This window comes from Sus scrofa, chromosome 6 (genome assembly GCF_054392235.1).
Source record: "Sus scrofa isolate SSC_HxYL_T2T_F1_AM1 chromosome 6, Sscrofa_HxYL_maternal_Yorkshire_Landrace_v2.0, whole genome shotgun sequence".
In the NCBI taxonomy this organism is placed as follows: domain Eukaryota; kingdom Metazoa; phylum Chordata; class Mammalia; order Artiodactyla; family Suidae; genus Sus; species Sus scrofa.
In genome coordinates, this window is record NC_139388.1 from 103232525 (window position 1) to 103248408 (window position 15884).

General features: G+C 35.1%; 1 protein-coding gene across 6 annotated transcripts in view; it reads right to left on the minus strand.

Annotated features, from left to right (window-relative positions):
* Window positions 1–15884, minus strand: part of ANKRD12 (ankyrin repeat domain 12) — a 117500-nt gene that overhangs the window by 61654 nt on the left and 39962 nt on the right. For 2 of the 6 annotated variants that reach the window (XR_014807536.1, XM_021096063.2), the window contains exons 4-5: window positions 7389–7457; window positions 2182–2328 (exon numbers count right to left, since the gene is read on the minus strand). Coding sequence is in view for 4 of the 6 variants with exons in the window: in XM_021096063.2 (XP_020951722.1) it covers window positions 2182–2328; window positions 7389–7457 (216 nt within the window). In the remaining 2 variants the exon portion in view is untranslated. The remainder of the gene's footprint in view (window positions 1–2181; window positions 2329–7388; window positions 7458–15884) is intronic. The other 4 variants (XR_014807537.1, XM_021096065.2, XM_021096064.2 and 1 more) reach the window with 3 other exon arrangements.

Consider the following 15884-nt stretch of genomic DNA (forward strand, 5'->3'; position numbering starts at 1 on the left):
GTAGAGGACCCAATTAAAATCTGCTGCAATTCTGACCCAGGGAATCTGTGAGATACTAAAATATTTCCATATTTAAGCCAGAAAATTTGCAATAACTTGTGACATAACAATAGAAAACTAAAACAGTTGCTAAGTAATCCACCTCAGCTCTTTAATTTTTTTTAATGGAATCGGGCTATTTAACTAAATTTAACAAATCCAGAATTGTTGACATCTTTAGTGATTTCTCACCCTGGCAGGAGTGTTCTCCGAGCCGAAAATGAAAGAAAGGTGAATTATTAAGTTATCTGTTGGTTGTTTCCTATTTAAAATGTTTAACAATTTGAAAAAAACAGAAGTCCATGCATTACCTTACTCTAAATCATGAAAAATGATACTTTAAGTTATGAAGAAGAGACTGTAACTACAATTCTATTATTTGTTTAGTAACTTTCAGGGTTTTTTTAAAAATGTCTAAATTGAGCTCTCTGTGATCACATTCTCTTTATGCAAATTTGTTCTAAAAAGAATCAATTCAATAGACCTAAAATTTAATAAGTAGCTATGAGAAATTTGGTTCTATCTTGTAAATACACATTTACAGAAAATAATAAATAAGCAGAAAGCTCTATCATGTTTTTGTAAAAAGATTAGATACCCTTAATCTTTGATGGAAGCTATAATACAGAGAAATTCTTAAAAAAATTACCAAGTTGTCTCATTTTTTTTAAAAAAGAGCGAATACTGGAGTTCCCGTCATGGCACAATGGTTAACGAATCCGACTAGGAACTGTGAGGTTGCGGGTTCGGTCCCTGGCCTTGCTTAGTGGGTTAAGGACCCGGCATTGCCGTGAGCTGTGGTGTAGGTTGCAGATGAGGCTCGGATCCCGCATTGCTGTGGCTCTGGTGTAGGCCAGTGGCTACAGCTCCGATTAGACCCCTAGCCTGGGAACCTCCATATGCCGCGGGAGTGGCCCTAGAAAAGGCAAAAAGACAAAAAAAAAAAGCCAATACCAAAAAAATTCACTAGAAAAACTGTATCCTTTTTAACACATTTCTACAGGGTCTGTTACGTTACCCAAAGTCTTATATAAAGAATCTTGAATTCAGAGCCAAAAGAAACAGATTTTTTTTTTTTCCTCTAAACAAAGGTAATTTACTTTCTTCTTGTTTTGGTCAATGAGAACTATACAACTTAAAATTTTTCTTTTGTATTGTTAGCTACCAGAATGCATGGCTTAATTCAATGTTCAATAGTGATAACTATCTCAGCCTAGCCATCTGGATTTTATCTACCTTTTAAACCCCTTTTATTAAATTAGAAGGTTGATTTGTCCATTCCCTCTTTATTTTGGTCCTGCTGGTGAGCCACCTTCAATTATTTTTGGAAGGTAAAGTACTTGAATAAACACACACACAAGTAGCACAACATCTTAATTGGAAGTGACATGAAACATGAAATAAATTTACACCTTATACTGAGGATAATTTTTTAAAAATAAATTTTAGCAGATCTAAAACAATAAAACATGGATTCATTCTTGCTTCTAAAAGTATATGATAACATTACCAGCTTACAGTAAGGTGCTAATAAAATGAAAAGTAACCTATAAACTGAGAAGCAGCTTTATAGAACCTGGTGTAAAAATTTCAGCAGTAAGGTAAAAGCACACACAGTTCTACAACAGATTTCTCATGTCAACTGACTCATTTCTAAATTACAGTTAACTCCAGAACAACTCAGAGGTTAGGGATATTCACCCTCCTCACCTCTGAAAATCAGTATACAATTTACAGCTGGCTCTCCATACTGGCAGCTCTGTAGCTTTGAATTCAACCAACCATGGATTGTGTAATACTATAGTATTTACTACCAAAAAAAAAATCCATGTGTATGTGGACTCCAGCAGCTCAAACTTGTGCTGTTCAAGGGTCAACTATACTCATTTTAGCTGAGAAATATTTACTGAAAGTCCAACTAAGTGCAAAAATTTCTGCACATGCATAGCTTTTCATTTAGTGGATGACAGAGACAATAAACAACTGTCACACAAATAAATGTAAAATTACAAACTTATGAGAAACTCTGAGTAAACCCAAGAAAGGATAAAAATTTAAAGTAGTTACAAGCAACTGTTAAGACAAAGCTATAGTGTGAGGAAAACAAAGAATACACATGAACTCAATGATGGTAAATGTCACCTGGACTGTTGTCTCTTGCTGTCATCTGCATAAGAAGTGCCATCTGCTTTCGCTCTGAGAGTGGATAACCAAAAAGAATGCTAACTGGAGTGGACTTCTTATTTCCAGCTTCCTTTTTTGTTTTCTTCTTTTCTGGACCTTCTTTCTCTGGAATTATTAATAAATATGTAATAATCTGAAACAAATTTAAGCTCTCAAGAGTAAAGCTTAAGATGATTTTTTAAAAACAGATGGTATACATATATACAAGAAGCGTGGATAATAGACAACTTAGCAGTGGAAAGATGAGAGGACTAGACTTTCATTGTGCAAGTAATTTTTCTTCTTGAATGCTTTGAAAAAAAAATCCTAAGTGTGTAATTTTCAGAAAATTAATAACATTTGGAAACTTGGTCCTAAGAAAATTGGTATTTCAATGATTTGTTCTATTAAAATTTAACTTTTCAATAACATTTCAAACATTCCTTAGTTTTACATCTTTGAAACTCTTCTTTCATTCATAATTTTATTCTTAATTACTGCTAAGCCTATACGGCAATGTACCTTCACATTACCTTCCTAATTCTACTAATAATTTGTGCATTCTTCTAAGGAGGCAAGTGTTTAAGACAAATCACATCACACAGAGTAATTACTGAAAAAAAGCACCAAATCATTTTATTCCAGTCACTGGATGCATGAACATGAAATAGTATTAATCAAAGTTAAAACTGAGCAAATTAAAGATTTTGAATGTGTAGAAGGGGGCCAATAAAGATACTGCAAAGATCCAAAAATGTCTAAGGATTTTTCAGTGATTTGATCCATTCACAGTCGGCTTTCAGATTTAGCTATTTGGGAAATCTCTGCAATGTAGCCAGCATTCCCCATTAAGTGCAAGAAAATTCAGATGGAACTAGATTCCACATATCAAAGAAATACAGGTGTCTGTTCTTCCTTCCTTTAGGAGTTCTCTGGGAATTAATTCAGGTGGCTCTGTGAGAGGACCTGCCTATTAACTAAGCAACTATTTTTGGAGAAACTCTATATCAACATCTGGGATTTACTAATCCAGGTTTGAGGTGTAAATAAGGGCTACAAAAATAAGTAAAAATCTTACATAAATGTAAAACACAGCAAAAATGAATGAAAGGCTTAGTAGTCAACACTGTGGGATTTTTTTCAGCAGATGCGGCCAGCAGGTAGGAAAAGTTAGATCATTCCAAGAGGTAAGTATTTATTGATCCTATAAGTTTCAAGAAACTAATAAAACTTTGATATTATTTAAATGTTACTCTATTTTTCTTTTTCTTTTTTTTTTTTTAGGGCTGCTTCTGTGGCATATGGAAGTTCCCAGGGTAATGGTTGAATGAGAGCTGCAGCTGCTGGCCTACACCACAGCCATAGATAGCAATGCCAGATCCAAGCTGCATCTGTGACCTATGCTGCTGCTTGTGGTAGGATCCTATGCTGGATCCTTAACCTGCTGAGTGAGGCCAGGGATTGAACCTACATCCTCATGGACACTAGCTGGATTCTTAACCTGCTGAGTGACAAAGGGAACTCCCAATGTATTATTTAAGGCATAAAAACTCGCTGTGTTAGGAAAAACTGGCCTCTTAATTTATGGCCAAAAAAAAAATTAGAGGTTTGCTAACCACGAATCACTCAAAATTCAATAGCTCCTCAAATGTCCATTTTATTGATGTTTCCAAATTTTACATAAAAACAAAAAGGATTTCAAGGGTTTTTTTTTGGTTTTTTTTTTTTTGGTTTTTAGGGCCGCACCCATGGCATATGGAGGTTCCCAGGCTAGGGGGTCTAATCAGAGCTACAGCTGCTGGCCTTCACCACAGCCACAGCAACATGAGATCCGAGCCAAGTCTGCAACCTACACCACAGCTCATGGCAACACCGGATCTTTAACCCACTGAGAGAGGCCAGGGATTGAACCCGAAACCTCATGGTTCCTAGTCAGATTCGTTTCCACTGCGCCATGACGGGTACTCCAAAAATTTTCAAGATTTTAAGTCAGCCTTTAATAGTTCAAATATATTCTTTTGTTTTCTTAATTATCATTAATGATCCAATTAGTATAAATCCAGTTTCAGCACAGTATTTCATCTAACTTACTAAATTATTATAAAGCCCAAAAGAGGTCTTTTGGAAACGTCTATTTTTTTCTGAAAGATATACTTTCTCCTAATAATATTCTATGTGCCTCTGTCCTCAGATTTAATGAGGAATCACAATTGTTATTGTTCTAATAGTTTTCCATCTGAAAAACAAATCTTTAAATATAATGAAAGTACTTCTCACCTAAAACTCCTAAAAGTGTGAAAACTTTAAAGTGGAAAAGTTGTTTTAAGGAAAGTAAGTTCAGTAATTAGAAAAAGCAAAATAAAAAAATACTAGTATCTATCTTTAAAATATTTTCTAAAATGTTTGGAAAAATTGTTTTATTTTCTCACTTGCAAAACAATTGACTTTTGGTATTAATTGCATTTTAACAGATTTTTTTAAACTTTTTTTTGTCTTTTTAGGGCTGCACCTGTGGCATACGGACATTCCCAGGCTAGGGATTGAATTGGAGCTGCAGCCGCCAGCCTACACTACAGCCACAGCAACAGGGGATCTGAGTTGCATCTGTGACCTACACCACAGCTCACGGCAATGCCGGATCCTTCACCCACTGAGCAAGGCCAGGGAATGAACCTGCATCCTCATGGATACTAGTCAAGTTCATTACCACTGAGCCATGATGGTTATCTTTCTCTCTTTTTTCTTTGCCACACCTGCAGCATGTGGAAGTTCCCAGGCCAGGGATTGAATCTATACCACAGCAGTGACTCGAGCCACAGCGATGAAAGCATAGAAGCCTTAACCCACTAGGTCATCAGAGAACTCCCTTAACAGAATCTTTTAAAAAGAAAATGCTCTAAAGTTATATATACTCAATTTAGAGAAAAAAGTGAGATGCTTATGAATTATTAAGATTCCATGCTGTCAAATGAACAAAGATATGATTTTCACATTTAATAAACAAACTGGATATACTCCAAATAGTTAAGCAAAAATTTAAATTAGATACAGCATCTAATTTGAACTCTATTTTTTCTTTACCTCAGTCATTTGTCTGAGTTCATGCTTTATATAACATAGAAAAAAAAGGTAAGTGAACAGTAGCTGGTAGAAGACAGCTAGAGATAACTATACACCATTTTTCAAAATCATAAATCGTAGTGTGCCTTTTCAAGTTTAAAACATTCAACAAAATTTTGACTATTTGGGATCTGTCTTGTGAAGAACTTTTCATAAGTAAAAAATGATCGTATGCTATATATTTGAAAAAGTTACATTTTCAAATTTCAGTAATTGAAATTATGTATTTATTTCTTTGAATGAGATTATAATTTAAAAATTTAAACACAGGAATACTGACACGTACTCATTCAGCACAATCTACCATAAACTTGAAATTCCACTCAGTTACTTTAAGAGATTTTTAAATAAAAACCCAGGTGATTCACTTAAGATTAAATACAGACAAAAGATTTTTCTAATCCAACATACTACATTTCAAGGTTCAGAGGATCTTCATTATACATAATGAGATTTCTCAGTCTTATAATCTTGGAAATTAGTGCTTTCTTTCCAAATTTTGTCAGAATAAACAGAAAGCTCAACACTGTCACATCCCAGTTGTGTGTGTGTGTGTGTGTTTGGTCTTTTGTTTTTTTAAGGGCTGCTCTCTTGGCATATGGAGATTCCCAGGCTAGTGGTCAAATCGTAGCTATAGCTGCCAGCCCTAGCCACAGCCCCAGCAACCTCAGATCCGAGCCATGTCTGCAGCCTACACAGTTCACGGCAATGATGGATCTTTAACCTACTAAGCCAGGCCAGGGATCAAACCCGAGTCCTCATGGATCTTAGTCGGGTTGTTAACCACTGAGCCACAACGGGAACTCCCCAATTAAGTATATTAAGGAGAGATAAAAATGTTTTTCTTGGGAACTGGTTCATAAACCTATCAGTGTCTCAAAAACTAAAGAAAACAGATGTTTTCCCTCAAGGCAGTCACTGTATAAAGAATCAAACAGTGGGAGCTACAATTCAAATACAGATGAACATAATTAAATCAATTTATGTACATACTTCAATTGCGAGGAAAAACGATGCCCATTACTCTCTGGTTTTGAAATAGCTATGCAATTTCTGACAGCCGGGTGCTTGTATCTTCTGATTTCCAGCAATGACACTCTGACTGAGGACAGCTTCGTCACTACATCTCTTTTAGGTGCACCCTGGTACTTATGAGCCCCCAGTTTAGAGAAGTATACCTAGCTCTACTGTAAATGTAGATTTAACACTGCTTATAAACATACCCCTCCCCCAAATTTTGATAACTACGTATTGTTGACTTATCAGCTCAATTAGCAGCTTTCAGGATTTTAAGAATAATTTTTTGGTTCTATGTGAACCCCAGAAATTCATAAAGTAAATACAAAGTATATCAGAAACAAAAATTTTATTTCAGTTTTTATAGTTAAATGTCATGCTAAAAACTGGACACTCCGGGACTAAAGAATATTTTACATATAAAAAATTCAGAAATAAGAATACAAGTTCATTAAAAAGGAAAAATAAAGACAATCAAAAACTTAACTAGTTTCCACATACTAGAGAATACATTTCCTCTTTTATGGCATTTCTCCAGGAAACCTAATGTTTTAATATACTTTTAAATCAACATGGGCAGCAAATCGATAGACTAAAGAAGTCAACTTACACTTTTTTTTTTAAACTGCATGTGTAATAGAGTAAGAGGGCACTGTCTGCCAAAATCAGTACACGTGGTATATCCTGTGAAGGGTGTACAGCAAAGAGACGAAGGACCCCGGCACCTTCCCGCAGGGGTCACTGCATTGCACAACTCCAAGGGCAGGACTTGCGCACTTTTCTATGTGAACGGTGCCCCCAGGTTGTGTTGCACATACGGGAATGGCTGTATGCAGTAGTCCTGCTCATTAGTTCATACAGAACATGTCTCGGATATGATGTACTGGATATCTCAAAGGAAGACTAGAAAATTTCATGTCACTCAGTTCACTTATTCAACCAAAGATATCTATACACTGGTTTGAAAATAAATCATTTAGAGTACATTAATTAATTATAAATGTGACAGAAACCACTGGCTAAACAGGAGCCCCTGATAATCTAATTACCTGAGTATGTCCTGTAAGAAGATATAAGTCTCTCCCCCCAATTTTCACTTGTATGTCCTGGATCTGAATCTACAGAATGAGAAGAGACAGGAGAAAAGAAAAAAAGCATACGAAGGGAAATGCAGAATTCAACAAACCAACATTTTTCAAAAGACCACAATGATGTATCACTGTTCTCACAAAAGACTGTGTTTAAGGTAAAGCCAAAAGTACATTTAAAACACAGGTTTGGCTAATACCTAAGATTTCAGTTTCTTCAATCTTAAAGTTGAGAGAGTCAACCATGTAATTTATGATAATAGTCATCACTGATGTTGCGTATTAAAACATTATTTCTTTTGAGGATATATTTTTTAATCTTTGAATAACGATAAAAGAGACAGTACTCTATCACTTCTTTTCTGTTTAGAATTTGTCTTCAGAAAACCTGAACAGTGGACTTGCATTATCTTTTCTGTTCTATGAGTGCCAAAACTACTCAGAAGACAATAGGGCATTTTGGACTTTAGTATCATTCTAGACAGAGACCTTTCTATAATTTATACACATTTCAAACAGTATGAATTACTATACTGACCGCTCCTAAAGACTCTTAGAAAGCAGCCTAAATCAATACAAAATTTATCAGCTAAGAACATGCAATGGTGCCTAACAACAAATAAGACAAATAAGAATATGGAGAACTAACTTTTGGCAATAGAGCCAAAGCAAATATTTTTACTTGGAAACAATGTGTCATTTTAACTCAAAATAATAATATTCTGATCTTCACATTTCCAATCTATTGGCTTACACTTTTCTTTCCAGGGTGATTATTATATACATTATTCATGAGTCCAGTTAGGTATAAGTAAACAAAAGTGTTTGGAAAAAAAAATGTACAGAACAAGTAACTCCTAAACATAGTATTTGAAAAGTTTAAAGATGAGCCTAAAAGTTTAGTGATGAGAAGGCTCACTTAATTAAAAGGGAAATAATTAATAACATTTAGAGTAATTCCAGAGCAAGTGGGTAAATGTATTAAACTACAGCCTTTCAATAAACACCTATATTTCAAAATTTAACACATTAAGTTAGCAACTAAAAGAATTACACGAAAGATACTTGACATTTTATTTAAAGACAAGCAAAAATTTAAAAAGGCCTTCATAGGTTGCAAAGCAAATTGCCAACTATTAAGTTGGACCAACAAATTAAATAGATGACTGAAAGCAGATCAGATTACTGTTACAGATTAAAGAACAGGGAATAAAACAAACTTTCAATTATATTCATTAATGTAAGTACTTTAACAGTTTATCCAAACCTTCCTTTGGAAGTAATTAACCCATCCTGACCCCACACATCCTCTGGCTTTTACACCAACAAGTATGTTTATATCTGGGGAATCTGAATGTGTATTCTATAAGGATTTAATTAGGAAGCTACAAAATTAAAAGCTTCTACATTCTGTCCTTTTATTCAACCACTTCTTCCTTCAGTGCTATAACTAAGACTAGACCATAATGAAACTATTGCTATCTATGAGGTATTTGTAAAATGGTAAGTGCTAAGCAGAGCAATTCTCTCTCCCTGATATGTTCTTTGCAGCAAGGCAAGACAAGCAAAACCTGTGTTGTAAAAGCCATCTTTGGGAGTTCCTGTTGTGGCTCAGTGATTTAGGAACCAGACTAGTGTCCATGAGGATGCAGGTTCAATCCCTGGCCTTGCTCAGTAGATTAAAGATCCGGTGTTGCTGTGAGCTGTGGTGTTAAGTCGCAGATGCGGCTCAGATCCCACGGTGCTGTGGTTGTGATGCTGGCTAGTGGCTATAGCTCCAATTCGACCCCTAGCCTGGAAACTTCTACATGTCACAAGTGTGGCCCTAAAAAGCAAAAAAACAAAAAAAACCCTTTTTTTTCTTTTTAATTTTATTGAAGTATAGTTGATTTACAATGTTAATCTCTGTTGTATAGCAGAGTGACTCAGTTTTACATATATATTCTTTTCCACATTCTGGTTTATCACAGGATATTGAACAGAGTTCCCTGTGCTATACAGTAGGACCTTGTCATCCATTTGATATGTAATAGTTTGCATCTGCTAATCACTAACTCCTAGTCCTCCCCTTCCCTATCCCTTGGCAACCACAAGTCTGTTCTCTATGACTGTTTCACTTTCACAGATATATTCATTTGTGCTGTATTTTGGATTTCACACACAAGTGATATCATATAGTATTTGCCTTTTTCTCCATCTTTTTTTTTATTGAAGTAAATTTACAATGTTGTGCTGATTTCAGGTGTACAGCAAAGTGATTCAGTTATATATATATTTTTTCAGATTATTTTCCATTACAGATTGTTACAAGATATTGAATATAGTTCTCTGTGCTGTACAGTATATCTCTGTTGTAAAAAGCTGTATTTTAAAGTAAATGTTCTGTTGTGGGTTGTGAGAGAATTAAAAATTATCAAGAATGATTTTAAAAGTGTGCATATTGTATATGTTAGAAAATTCTTATAATATCAGGGGTAAGGGATGAAATAATCTTCATGAAAATCACCAAAAGATGACTATCCTTATTTAGCAAATCACTGGTTTTACCTGCTACTTTAACACAGTTACCAGAAAAACTATATTTGTTTCTTTAAAAAAAAAAAGTTTCCCTCTCTAAATTTGCTTGAATCATTAAGTTGAAGGTAAAACCTTTAATGGCATATAAAGCCCCAGGAAAGTAGAACTTTTAAGGGCTGGGTGGCAGAGATTTAGTTTAAAACATGTGAACATACTCCACAACTGCAGCTATGGACTTTGGGAATAGATCATACTCTGACTCCTTGCATCTTCTACCACGTAATAATTCACAGTATAACAAAAATACAACCTGCAAAAATGCTCTTATGGCATTACTCATAACAAAATAATTGTAAATTTAGTTTGGGGCCAAGAAGAGACTCACTTATGTGTAGCCTCAAGATACATGGTTCAGTACTTTTGTGTTAAGGGGTTGTGGCTTTCCCTTAGATGACATTAGACCAGGAAAGGAAATAAGTATGATTTTATGACAGAAAGTGCAGGAATAAAGTTATCCTAGGTAAAAACAATAACTATTAAAGATAACAGCAGTTACCAGTATTAATTACTACGCTAAAAATTTTACATACAGTATCAGTATTATACATTTCCTACTAAATATTCGTTCTCCCATTCTTTCAGGAATATTTCAATTTTGATCAGAGTGACAACATGCCCAGCTAAAAAAAGTATTTGATTTTTCAGACTCCTGTGCAACTTGGGGAGCCTAACCAGAGAGATGCAGACAGAAGTTTCTAGAGAGGTTATTTCATGAGTAAAAAGGCAAAGTCTCACTGGGAGAAAGATATTTTGTTTGCGGTCCTTCCTCTACTACTTTCTGCCCAGGAAGGATATCCTGTGACAAAGAGGCAAAACGCTTAAGGACAAAGCCTATGCATGAGCAAAGGGTGGCAGAGCAGAAAGATAAGAAGAGCCCAGGCCCTGATGGCATGGTGTATCAACCCTGGACCACCTAGGCCTGGTCTTACTGCACTAGATGAAAAAGTCCCTATCTAACAGAGTGTTAGTTTTCTGTTTTAACAAATGTATCACAAACTGATTTTACACATTATGTTACTTAAAGGTCACAATTTTCTGAGGTTGGTATTACCTGCACTTTCATAGATGAGAAAACTGTGGCTTATGATGAAAACACATTTGGCCAGGGCTAGCAGAGGGCTCAACACTGGTCTGTCAGACTCCAAGGTCTCTGATAATGAACATGCTATGAGTTCCCTCTGTTACAATTACAATATCTGATTCTGTCAAGATTCTAGACTAGGAAAGATTGAAAGTAAAAGCTAAAAATAAGCGATAAAGCAAGCTGATGTAGTAGTGTAAGAAATAATTTGTCTTCTAGACAAGTAGTTGCTTCCATAAGCTCAGCGAGTTATTGTATACACTGGCCTTAAATTTCATCAGACAAAATTTATGGGAATTCTCTAACAGGATAGGACAACGTGGGATAGATACAGGAATGATATAAGTAGATAAACTAGAGATTTGTAGACATGAATAGTATTATGATACAGCTATAAGAACTCACTGGCATGACTTCAAATTGTGTTGTAATTTCCCCCCAAATTTTATCTGTTTAGCCAAGCATTACTTTTCTGAAAAGTCGTATTAAAAAAAAAATAGTAAATATTAAATAATTGAGAATTTATAAAGTTTAAGACACTCAAGGATGTCTCAAAATGAGGAAGAATGACTCATTCAGTTGATGGCATTACTGCTGATTTTAAGGACCACTGAACCTTCCTTGAACAATATGAATGTCTTAAAAAAAAAAGACTGCTGGAGCTCCCATTATGGTTCAGCGGTAACAAACCCGACTAGTTTCCATGAGGATGCAGGTTCAACCCCTGGCCTCGCTCAGTGGATCTGGCGTTGCCATGAGCTGTGGTGTAGGTCTCAGACATAGCTCAGGTCCCGTATTGCTGTGGCTGTGGTGCAGATCAGCAACTGCAGCTCTGGTTTGACCCCAAGCCTGGGAACCTCCATATGTCACAGGTGTCGCCCTGAAAAGCAAAACAAACAAATAAAAAACAAAGAATAAAGTAACAAGCCATCCCAAATCCTGGAAATAAAATGTTAACATCTCATGAGCATCATGCAAAGCATCCTTCTAAACATACATAAAGAAAGAGGAACTAGTAGAAAGGGAGAGAAATCAATTTATGTAATAATAAGAAAATATATATACGCACCATCTTTAAACAAAAATCTGTAAGATTAATTTTAGTTTAATCCAACATAAGAAAAGAAACTAAAGGAATTGCTCCTTCTCTTTAAGGGATATCACATACTAAAATATGAACATGTACACATACATATAAACATACAGGTAAAAATTTTTAAACAGAAAGATTAAAAATTTTAAGTAGTAAATTTTTGGCCATGCCTGTAGCATGTGGAAGTTCCCAGGCCAGGGATTAAATCTGCGCCACAGCAGCGACCTGAGCTGATGTAATAACAATGCTAGATTCTTAATCTGCTGCACCACAAAGGAACTCCCAAGTAGTAATTTAAAAAAAAAAATTTCAGTTTTAGACAATATTAGTTAATCTCTGCTATGAGAGATGATGAGTTTAGTAGCACTATTAGCATTTTCTCCGCCCCCCACTCCCTGTTCTTTTATTTTTCACTAAATCAGGTTTATAGTATTTACATTTTTGTTCAGGAACCCATAATAAACCCAGTAGGTTTAGGCTTAATTCTACAATGAAACAGTCTTTATATTTAAACAATCTGATCTTTCTGTATGTGTGTTAATGTTAACATATGTCCTATGTGCATATGCATACAGATAAATGTAGAGAATATAATGCAAACAGTACATATCATTTCATAACCTATTTTTTCACTTTGTATTATTTTTTCACTTCACATCTTTCCATACTGTGTATTCTTCTACAATGCTATTTTCAAGGGTAAAAGATCACATTTCTTCATTGGATTTAGCATAATTTAACAAATCCTATTTTACTTGACACTATTTTCCTGGATTTTTTTTTTTTTTTTGGCTATTATAAAGAAAGCTGATAAACTCAGTTGAAGATAATTTTATCTCCCATCAATAATTATTTATATGGAATAAATGCCAAAAGAAAGAATAAGTCAGATGTTGTTATATCTACCTTCGGTAAGGTATTTCCATAATTTAGACCAACTAAAAGAGAGATCCTATTTCAAACCAGTAACCATGTTGTACGATTTAAGCCAATCACAATTTTGTCAATTGTTATAAATTGTATTTCTCTGAATACTGTCAATAAAATTTTTCATATATTTCTTTGCCAATTGTAATTGCTTTTCTGAACTACCTGCTTGTATATTTTGTCTATTCTCCCATTTATTTTTATCTTCTCATTTAAGAGAATGTTAATTACTAATTATATTAAGATAAAGATTGTCACATATGTTATAAATATTTCTCCCATCTATACTTACTCTTTATAGTTTCAGCAATAAACTATTAAAAAAAGATCAATGTCAAACATGGGGTTGTGTACTATAATTAACTTTCATTTGGAAAATATCAGTTAATGGTACTCTGGATTCTACCTTATTTTTAAAATTATGCAAATAAGACAACTTATAAATAAGACATTTTGCCTTAGGCCTGATGAAATGCTTCTTTTTCTGTTTTTTCTTTTAAGGGCCACACTTGTGGCATATGAAAGTTCCCAGGCTAGGGGCCGAATGGGAGCTGCAGCTGCTGGCCTATACCACGGCCTAAGCAATGTGGAATCTGAGCCACATCTGCAACCTATGCTGCAGCTTGCAGTAAAACACTGGATCCTTAACCCACTAAAGGAGGCCAGGGATTGAACCTACATCTTCATGAATACTAGTTGGGTTCTTAATCTGCTAAGCCACAATGGGAACTCCAGGAAATGCTTCTTAACGCTTTGGTTCTGTATATATCTGTGTGTGTGGGAAAATTAAAGCCTTCATCTGTTATTTAGTAAAATTTATAAATTCAGCCTACCAAAAATATAGATATGTTTTAAGCCATCAAAATCTCATTTAATATTAGCACGTAATCTTTTCAAAAGAAAAATAAGAGTTTATGAAACAGCCTTAGAGACAGCTACAACTTCCCACTAAATTCAAATAGTGCAAAGACTGTAGCAGGGGAAAAGCATATAATCCAGTTAATAAAATACAAATTAGATTATCTTTATTCAGTGCCTAAAGTCCATGTCTAAGTCTTTATTTTACACTAAAAAAAAGATAAATAACCCACGTGATCTCATAACAAAGGTTTTATGGGAAGTGTATTATTCTGAAATCTTATATATTTCTAAATATTTAACATTCTTTGAATTTTTCTAAGTTCCTTCCTCAAACTACTAGTAGGAATATCACTGTTTTGGAAATCAAAACTTGGTTAATGTACGTACTCTAAAAATGACTAGCAAAAGGACTTTCAAAGAAGTATGAGAAAAGTTAAATTGTGTATATGTGAAGGCACATAACACCTTCTTAGCTAAATGGCCTAGTAATAAATAGATGGAGAACAATACTCATAGGAAGGGTCAGGCTTCAAAAAAAAAGATGTTTAGAAGTTCCCGTTGTGGCACAGCAGAAATGAATCCAACTAGGAACCATGAGGTTTCAGTTCGATCCCTGGCCTCTCTCAGTGGGTTGAGGATCCGGCATTGCCGTGAGCTGTGGTGCAGGTTGCAGACGCAGCTCAGATCCCGCGTTGCTGTGGCTGTTGCATAGGCCAGCAGCTGTGGCTCCAATTAGACTCCTAGCCTAGGAGCCTCCATATGCCATGGGTGTGGCCTTAAAAAAAACACCCAAAAACAAAACCTTTTCAAGGTTTAAAAATGTCATGAGTGTTTAAGAAAAATTTCTAGTTTATGCTAAGAGAGACAGCAGGATACACAAAAGGAAGCCTACCTATTCAAATTAAGTATTTTCTAAAGCTTTATTAGCACAAAACACTTCAAAAGTCTTGAGGGTGTTTTCACAGATTCTGGAGTCAAGATGACTAAGATGGCTAGAAAGATAAAAGTAGGGTAGGCTCTCTGTACATAAACTTAGAATATAAACATTGACTTCCTATGAATGGAGAAGATAAAACATTAAGAACAGCTCATTATTAATATTTTGTTGAGGAGATAAAACAATTATGATAAGCATATAAACAAACATTCAAGTTTATATTAGTTTCAAGAATTGATTAATGCAGGGCTAAACTACAACCTGGGCATTTATCTGATAGTGGTTATATGGTTCTAATCTATTATGAATAACTAGGATTGACTAATGTCAAGTATCATTCCTGAATATACGCAAGAGTTTTGAGAAAAAAGTACTTAGGCAGCCTCAATATTTTTCTTTTGTTGGCAGGGACATATTTCTGATTCACTTCTAAATCTAAAATGCCTAAAGTGGAGTTCCCGTCATGGCTCAGTGGAAACAAATCTGACTAGCATCCATGAGGATGCAGGTTCGATCCCCGGCCTTGCTCGGTGGGTTAAGGATCTGGCATTGCTATGAGCCGTGGTGTAGGTTGCAGACGTGGCTCAGATCTAGTGTGGCTGTGGCATAGACCAGGAGCTACAGCTCTGATTCGACCCCTACCCTGGGAACCTCCATATGCCACAGGTGCGGCCCTAAAAAGTACAACAACAACAACAAAAAAGTCTAAACTTCTATTTTTTTGGTGGGCGTAACAATTTGTCCACAAAAACTCAACAACTTTTTCTCAAATCTATAATACTCCATATCACTGAGTAAATTTTCATCACTGAAATGCTTCCCAAGAAAGTCAAGTTCTGAAAATGGCAAGAGATCTGTAGTAGACATTGAAACTAACAGAAAAAAGCAAACTGTTTTTATTGATGATAAAATTCACATTTGGGTGAGGAATATATGAATTTCTGCCCCAAGATGATAAACCTGAAATACCAATATTTCTCT